This window comes from Hylobates moloch, unplaced genomic scaffold, assembly GCF_009828535.3.
Source record: "Hylobates moloch isolate HMO894 unplaced genomic scaffold, HMol_V3 SCAFFOLD_22, whole genome shotgun sequence".
Taxonomy (NCBI): domain Eukaryota; kingdom Metazoa; phylum Chordata; class Mammalia; order Primates; family Hylobatidae; genus Hylobates; species Hylobates moloch.
The window spans coordinates 19,892,512-19,901,876 of record NW_026652297.1 but is presented as its reverse complement, the minus strand read 5'-3'; the positions used below and the strand labels follow the sequence as shown (position 1 = coordinate 19,901,876).

The 9,365-nt window shown below is 38.8% G+C and overlaps 1 protein-coding gene across 1 annotated transcript in view; it reads left to right on the top strand.

Annotated features, from left to right (window-relative positions):
- COL6A6 (collagen type VI alpha 6 chain) overlaps positions 1–9,365 on the top strand; it is a 111,772-nt gene that overhangs the window by 19,159 nt on the left and 83,248 nt on the right. The window contains exons 8-10 of the mRNA XM_032143569.2: positions 3,813–4,156; positions 4,242–4,320; positions 8,756–8,910. Of these exons, the coding sequence (XP_031999460.1) occupies positions 3,813–4,156; positions 4,242–4,320; positions 8,756–8,910 (578 nt within the window). The remainder of the gene's footprint in view (positions 1–3,812; positions 4,157–4,241; positions 4,321–8,755; positions 8,911–9,365) is intronic.

The window sequence follows — 9,365 nt, the reverse complement described above, 5'->3', positions numbered from 1 at the left end:
CTTATTCTGTGTCTTATGAGGAGAAGTGAGACAGTGAATTGGAAGTATATGGTAAGTGTTCATTGAGAGTTAGCTAATATCATAGCATGTTGCTGAGAGTACCATGAAGCGATGTCTTGAATGACAATTTGTGGAGTAATGGGGTTAGTTCACAGAAGGACAATTTACCAAGAATTCCTTAGTTTAGGGACTTAAATATTTTAGCCACATTTCAGAGCTATATTCAAATTTAATAAATATACATGGTATTTTCTTAAGGAACTGTTTTCTCACCTTTATCCATGCTTATTTTCTTGATTTTTCTTTGAGACTGGCTATTCTGTCCACTAAAGGAGACTTTCAGCAATTTTTAGGATGTGGAGGTTCTGCCTTTTTTTTTTTTTTTTTTTTTTTTTTTTAGCATGGAGCCATGATTAGGTAGCAAAGAATCAGGAGCATCTCTCATCTGATATATCTATCATTATGGATAGATGAATCAAAAGGGAGACTGAGCAAAAGACTAGTCTCATTAGGGTAAGAGACAACCTCAGGATTTGATTCAAGAGATGTGAAAAATATAAGGAAAAAAATAGATGTTCATGTCCAACTTTTCTTAATAAGGAGCTCTTTCTATGTTCCCACCTTAACTGGGTCTGGGTTCTCCAGAAAACAGAGCCTGAAACAGAGTTTACCTGTCAATACTTTATTGGGAGTGCAGTCCCAGGGAAGCAAGAGTGAATGGAAAGGAAGTGATGCAGGAAAGGAGGGGAAAGTAAATACAAGGTAGTATGTTACCAAGTTAGCCACAGCTTAAGAAAGCATAACTGGTGCGTTGGTCATGCAGAACATCGCTAGAGAAGCCCTATAGAACCACCGTGTAGACCAGCCCAGCAGGGGGAATAAAGGAGAGGATTTACCTGCCAATTGCTTCCCATCTACTGCCTCTCATAAGTCAGAGAGTTAACTTCCCTACACTACTGGGTTGTGTTATCCAGCCCCTTATGGAAACTGCTGGGGAAACCAGAAACAGGTCCCACAGTGCACTACACCTAGGGCAGGAAATGGTGAAGGGACCAGGGCCTCCCTAAGTTCACGTGGATTGCACACGGGCACCAGAGCCAAGGTGGCCGTTCTGCAGCGAGCATGGTGGAGGCTGTGTCAAAGCCAGGCTGTCACCTCCGCGGTTAGCAGACTAAGGATGGTGGCAGCTAAGGCTCTTCCGTGGACAAATGTGTACGCCTTGGGAAAGGAGGAAGCAAATCTGGGAGGTATGTAAACTGAGTTTGTAATAGTCCCTAGCTGTACTTTATAGATCAACCTTTCTTTTTTAATCTAAAATACCCCATCTTTCAAAGTCCCGAACAGATTCCTCTCCTCTCCCAGCAAATAACTGCCACTTTCCCCTTTAAAGTATTTTCTCAAGAATCTGTCTTCTAATCTTACAAATGTACCCTAGCCTCTTGACAGTATTTCTTAATACCAAGAATCTGCCATCATCGGCTCCAATTAAGTACTGTCTTTATAAATTAATAATTAGAATCAGCTTTTGGGCTTGGCAGGAAACAATGAGACTGTAACTGTCTGATCCAATTCACTCTTTTCTGTGCTTTTGTATTTTTACTTTGAAATATATAACCCCCTTATTTTTATAGACAAGAAAATTAATGCCCAGAGAGGATAAGAGTTGCCAAAAGTCGTTTGGCAGTAACAGAGTGGTGACCAGCATATGACTGAAACTGAACTTCTGTCTTCCCGCTCACAGATTTGCCCCCCAGGATTGCACATTGCTATTTGGAGGACTAGTCAAGGGCTCAGCGGGCTACTCTTACTTCCCTTATCACCCTCTGTAGCCAGTCCTGCCAATTACCTTCTTAAATATTTTGCTTTTATTGCCCCTTTCTTATTCCCACTGCTGTTATCCTACTTTAATTCTTCACTATTTCTTTGGGAATCCAATTTCGGCCTTCTCCCTAGCTCACTTCCAAAATTCCCTGCCTCCAGTCCTTTTGAGTCACCAATGGCAGATTCACTTTAAAGCACAACCTGTGTCATGGAAGACTTCAAGACAGGGCTCCTGATTTAAGGGCAGATGTCTCAGTGGAGTTTTTAGGCTGTTGCATGAGAGCCTCTTGCTCAGTATGGTTTGGTCTCTCTCACTGTACTTAGACACATGGTTACTAATTCTGGACTCCACCAAATTCCATTCCTTCTATCACATTATTATGGAATCATTTGTCAATTTAAATTAAACACAAGGAACTTGTTTACCTAAATAAGTTTGTACTTTCGGCAATCTAGACAAAAATTTAAAATACACAATGTTTATAGGCAACAGTTCCCAAGGTCACTCGATGTCATTTTGGTATTTCTGCTGGTTGGTTTTTTTCACACGATTCTGTTTTCCTTAAAGACATTATCATATCTTGGTTACTACCTGGTTTTCTGCTCAGGTTTAAACAGTCGTCATCAAAAATGAAACTTTCAAGCTCAAGACAGATATGAGAAGACGTAGATGCAAGAGGAATTTTGGAAAGGATATATTCTGCTTTTTTCTAAATAGTTTATCTTATTTTCTGATTAAGAAGAGATTTCCAATAAAATACAGTAAAATATGATGCTCAATCTTCCAGATTTTTCATAACACTTTGATTTACCTTGAATCTCATGAGGAAAATTGATTATCAAATAAGATTTTTGTTTTCCCTCGGTCAATTCTCATTAAAAATCAAGTTGCCAACACTTGTTTTAAAAGTTGAAATTGATGATTTTGGTTTTAAACATTTGCAAATGTCCAACTGACCAGTGTGTCTGGGAAGTAGTTAGGCATTTGTCTTTACAAGGAATATCTTAAACATTGCTGATCTAAGCAAACCAAATTAAAAATAACCACTGATTTTATCAAGCAAGCTGTATGTGTTCAGTTTGCCGAAAAAAAATTAGAGTTTTTAGCCAAGTTAAAAATTCTTGAAAGAAGAGTGTATGAGTCACATGACTTTATTGTTCTCTAATTAAATGCCTTTAGGATACTCAGCTTAAAATATCAAGCCCTTTCTAGTTTCTCCAACTCTTAAGTTTCCCTAGAATTAATAAGAATAAGAGCAAAGCAGCACGCCTCTAAGTATTTAACCTCAAAATGGCAGTGTCCGTGGCTTCTGGAATGGCTGAGCTCCTGTAAGCGGCACCATCTTTGACATGGTCAAATGTGAATAATTTGGTTACCAGTTTCTTCATTTGTCAGACTTACACCAAGCAAGATCTCAAAGGATCTCCTGAATTTTTTAGTTTTGTTTTTTTCTTTTCTGAGTGGATGTTAGAAGACAACAAGAGGAATCAAAAAGGCCCTTTTTAGAAAGATAAATCATCAAAACCATTTCTTAGATGAGTCCTTTGTGATTTATTTTTTTCTAAATGACTTTATCCAAATGTTCTTAAATTTCCCTTATGATTATTATAATTTAATAATTGTTGAATGACCTCAATTGATAAGTAGCATTATATGAATGTCTTATTTTAGACTAATTACATTTCCACAGTGTACTTTAGGGATATTTAAATGATTCTGCATGACTTTTTCAATAGCTAAAATCTTTCAGAACTTCATTATAGAATCATCAGATTTTATATGACCTGAAAAAATAATAATGAACCCTTACACTTTTACAGGTTAGAAAAGAGTTGATTCTTAGCCTCTTCCTTTATTCATTTATGCCTTTCTTTGTGTTCCAACTTTATAACTGAAATAGAATTCCAAGTCCCATGATTCAGACATGGTGTCTGAGTTAAATAAAGGTGTTTGTTGATTTATTAAGACATGCTTTTCCTTTGAATCCTAGACTGTTTCGTGGATGTTGTGGTGGGATTTGATGTCTCAACTCAGGAGAAAGGGCAGACTTTGCTTGAAGGTCAGCCTTGGATGGAAACCTACCTTCAAGACATCTTACGTGCCATCAGCTCCCTCAATGGAGTAAGCTGTGAGGTGGGCACAGAGACTCAGGTCAGTGTGGCTTTTCAAGTGACCAATGCCATGGAAAAATATTCTCCCAAGTTTGAGATCTACAGTGAAAACATACTGAATAGCTTGAAGGATATAACAGTTAAAGGACCATCTCTTCTCAATGCAAACCTCTTAGATTCTCTATGGGATACATTTCAGAATAAATCGGCTGCTCGAGGAAAGGTAACATGGATTTATCTTATTTGTTGGTCTATGATTGCAATGAACCCTTTTTAACTCATTTTTCTTTTTTTGAATACTTTCTTAGGTGGTCCTTTTATTTTCAGATGGATTGGATGATGATGTTGAGAAACTTGAACAAAAATCTGATGAACTTAGAAAAGAAGGTACTGAGTATGGAGGAGGAGTGGGAAGGGAGTGCTTATTAACTTTATAATCTCAGAACTAAATTCTGGCTCTTAAATTTCCAGGCTCTTAAATTTGAATAACCCTGATTTTGACAGTCTCTGTATTCTGTATGTACTAGGCAGAACAAATGAGCTCTCAGAATATTTTGACATCCACTTTTTTCCCATGCCTCATGTATATGAAACAGCACTGAATACAAAGTCCTATCCTTTGTCTCATATTACTGTATTTCTTCTTCCTGACCTTTCCTGGAGAATGTTCCTTTCTCTCTCGCCCCACATTGTCTAGTATTGCTACTTCTTTAGTGCCACCAGAAGAGAATAGTATATTTCTCCTTGACCGGGGAGTGAGAGTCAGTTTTCTTCTAACACTCTTAAAGTTCCCAGAGTTGCAAGCATTGTTGGATAAATTTACTCATGTTTTGGGGCTTTCTAATCAGTTCCTTCCTTCAGACCACAGGTGGGCCAACCATGGTGTTTGAGATTTTTAAGCTCTGGCACCAGGCTTTTGGCTTTTGAACCAAAAGTTTCTATTCTGAATCAAACAAGAACATGTGGATGTTCTTGTTTAGTCAAACAAAGAAGTTCTTGTTTGACTCAGAATAGAAGTCCTCTTCTGTAAGTGGGTGCTATTTCTGCCCTACCCAGATCTCCTGTACTGGCAGATTCACCTATCCTCTAGCTGCTAACCACTCACAGCTTACTCCTTCTCTGAAGAATTGCCCTTGGCCAGTAGAGCTGCCTCACCTGGAAGGTTGCTCTCCACCCCATCCTTGGGCAGCAGATTAGATTACAGAGTTGGACCTTTGCTTCTAAATGACACCAGTGGTGTGGTGCAATTTATGCCCCAGAGCTTCCTGGGATCAGGCTAAATAAAGCTAGACTCCGGCTGCAACACTGTCTTGCTCAGCAACTTCCCCTGCCCTATCCTGTTTTCTTCACTCCCTTTCTTCTCAAAGTGCTTCCTCAACAGTTTGTGCACCTCCAAATCCTTATCTCAAACTCTGTTTCTAGGGAACCTGACCTAAGACATTACCTCTCAGGTTAGCTAACAGAGGTTGACAGGACTTTGTCTTTTCTATTTTGTTCTCTCTCTCCAATCTTAAACAAATTGCAAAATTCTCTGAGTTTACTACTAGGGAGTAAGGTTTTTATTTTATCCCTTATTTACTAAATCTGCCTTGTTTTTATTCTCTCTGGTCTTGGCCTTTGTTCATGAGCTGTAATGAAGGTTTTAATTAAGACTGAAAAAAGATACTAGAGTGCTTAGTTGGGATGGGTGGGGTTGTTTTCGGTGGTTGCTGTTTTGTTTTCTTTTATTTCAGCTTTTCCTTTGTGGGGAAAAGGTATTTCTCTTGCAAACAACAGTAGAGTTTCTTCCAGGAAGTGCTTTGGAATACCCAGAATTCTAAGACCAAACATCTTTCTTCCAGTGCCTACTGAAAAACTAGTAAATGGGTATCAACTTCAGAAGCTATATTTTGAATAATATCCTCAGATATTTAGATTCTTCAAATGCAAGAGAGAAATCATGGCAATAACGTTCTCTGAAAAGTGTCTAGTTCTTTGAAAGTGACCATCTTTGACATGGTTGAGTGTGAATAATTTGGTTACCAGTTTCTTCACCTGTCAGACTTACACCAAGCAAGATCTCAAAGGATCTCCTGAATTTTTTGGTTTTGTTTTTTTCTTTAATAAAGAAAAGAAAGTGACTTTCTGTATGGACAAGAAGTATCTCTCTCGCTGGCTTCCCATACTTACACACACAGAACTTCACTTGGTGCTGGGCCCTATGATCTATTCACCTAGGAAAGCTTCCTTAATCTCAGGGCAGGCATCAATATGTGTAAAGTATGCAATCATCACTGAACAAGAGGAGACAAGGAAAAAACAATCCTTGATGGTGGACGTGGCTGTAAAACTTATGCACATGGAATGGGGCTTAAATTAATTAACTTTTTAGAATTGAATACCCTAGAATCTACTCAGTGATTCTTTATTCTCCCAAGTTTGAAAATCTTTTCTTTCTTAATTCACTGTTAGAAAATTGAAAACATTGTATTTAGGATCATATGACTCATTTATTGGATGAGTCTGAAAGAAGATGGGAGTCCCCTGATCCCAAGAAAAGCAGTTATAAATAATAGTTATATGCATATTTCTTGCAAGTCAACAATCCTATGGTTCTTATCACTCTTAAAATTTTACATTTCCTGGATATTATAAGAAAAATCAGATGACAGAAGGTTTCATTTCTCTTATAAGTAGATCCATTAGCATGCCTTCTCTTGATAACGAAACACCAGTTGATGTACAAGCATTTCATATCCCAGCCAACTCTACAACCTCTTTTCTCCCCCTCCTCATTCTCATTCTAGAAGAATGACTGACTATCCTGGTTTGTTTGGAACAAGATGGGAACTTTCAACACTAGAACCAGGAAAGTCCCAGGAAATGAGGACAAATTTGTCACCCTATTTTTCTTTGGTGGTTCGTTCGTTCCTTTTTATTTTTAATTTTTACTTATTTATTTTTTTGAGACGAAGTCTCGCCCTGTTGCCCAGGCTGGAGTGCAGTGGTGCCATCTCGGCTCACTGCAAGCTCCGCCTCCCGGGTCCAAGTGATTCTTGTGCATCAGCCTCCCGAGTAGCTGGGACTACAGTCACCTGCCACCACACCCGGCTAATTTTTTATATTTTTAGTAGACATGGGGTTTCACTGTGTTAGCCAGGATGGTCTCGATCTCCTGCCCTTGTGATCTGCCTGCTTCGGCCTCCCAAAGTGCTGGGATTACAGGCGTGAGCCACCGCGCCAGGCCTCTTTCTTCCTTCCTTCCACTGCAGCTAACCATTCTGTTTGCCTCTCTTGGAACTTGAACCTCTCCAATATGTCCCTGAAACTTCATTCTCTTGATTTCTCTCTTCATCTACTCATTTCATATAAAATCATATCATATAGATTTATTTAAGAAGGTGTTCTTGACTCTCAGCCAAGTCCTTGAACATTTATCTATTCTGGTTCATTGGTACCCAATTCTCATCAAAGGATTCTTTACCCATCAATAATAAAATGAGAAAAATGTTGCCAGTGGAGTCAGGTTTATATGAAGCTAAATGTATTTGATTTTAAGACTGCCCTTTATTCCAAGATTATATCTTTAGCACATTTTTATTGTCAAAATCTCCTTTGAATGTAGGCTATGGAATTAGGCTATCTGGGTGAAAAACCTAAAAATACCACTTACAGGCAATCATTTAACCTCTCCAAGTCTGTTTGCTTGTCTGTAAAATAGGACTATAATTATACGTACCAACAGAGTTACATTTGAGCCTTACAAATAAGATAATGCATATAAAGCACTTAACCATTTCCCAGGCACACAGTTTCTATCAACAAATGATAGCACTCTTGTTGCTGAATTACTTCCTCCACCATAATGACTGTCAGATTTATTACCATCATTATTTAATATTCTTACCTAGCAAAGTAAGTCATTGGCAACCCTGTGTTGGTCCTTAACCAACAGTTTTCTTTGAAGTAATCGTATTCATAAAACCCCAAAGCCTCCTAGCCACAGCTCCTGAATGATTGTGTCATCTGTTCCTAATTGCCTGACAATAGGCCTGTGACTCTTTTACTACTTATAGTTGCAACTGGGTTATTGATGTCTTATCAGATCATGCAGAGCTGTGCTTTTCAAACTTGAATGTGTATACAAATCACCTGGGGATTTTGTTAAAATACAAATTCTGATTCAGTAAGTGTGGGATGGGGCTTAAGATTCTGTATTTCTGATAAGCCCCCAGGTGACGCCAGTGCTGCTGCTTCAAGGATCCCCCACTGAGTGGCAGAAATGTAGAACATGTATTTTCTGTTTTTGAGACAGGGTTTTGCTCTGTTGCCCAGGCTGGGGTGCAGGGGCACAATCACAGCTCACTGCAGGCTCAACCTCCCAGGCTTAAGCGATCCTCCCACCTCAGCCTCCCATGTAGCTGGGACCACAGGCATATGCCATCATGCCCAGCTAATTTTGTAAAATTTTGTAAATTTTTTGTAGAGGTGGAATCTTGCCATGTTGCCCAGGCTGGACTTTTTCTTGGTGTGTGAGTTTCTCTGTACTTTAGCACGCTCTGTAGCTCTTTTAGAACTGTCTCCTTCAAATCAGGGAACTGGAAGTTGTGTTACAATTTTCCCCGTCTCCAATTTAATTAGTTTTGAAAAACGTAATTCCTTTTGTGCTCTTATTATAGTCTTGTCACTTGTCAGGTTTACATCATGTGTTTGGGGGAAGTGGACAGTAAACTGACTGTTCTTCTTGCAGCTGTTCACTGAGAATAACAATTTAAATATGCTTGCAAAAAACTAAAGTAACCAAACCCACCTCACCTGGAACATTGTAAACTGTGTTGGATAGGCCTGAATGCCCTCATAACTGTTGCTCTGGATGGACCTGCTGATTCAAGTGACTTGGCTGATCTTCCCTATATTGAATTTGGGAAAGGATTTGAGTACAGGACACAGCTCTCTATTGGCATGAGAGATCTTGGAAGCCGGCTGTCAAAGCAGCTGGTAAGTTATTCTGAAAAGGCTGGTGAGCTTAAATTTTCAATTATTTTGTATATAGGTTTAATACTTATGCTTAAGAATTTGAACTTACTGTGTTTATTTGGGAGTGAAGAAAGGTTTTTATGAATTAGTGAACAGCCTAAGAGGGTTTGTTTGGAAGAAATGTAGTACAGTAAAGAGATGTCAAAGCATGTTTAATTTATACGCTTGGTGAAAATAGGAGGAGGAGGAAAGAGGGAAAAAGAAGAAAATTTAAATAGCACCCACAATCAATTCCAAATTATAGCCAAAGAACCTAAGTGACAAGAATCTGAGATGCGAGCATGAATCGGCCATTACCTCCACCAGCCAGTTTTCACACCCCTTGCAGATCCTAGGCATAACAGCTTTCCGTACTGAGTGCAATTCTAGTGTTTTAGATGTGTATTTTTCCTGGGACAAGGCCTGTAAATGAAAGC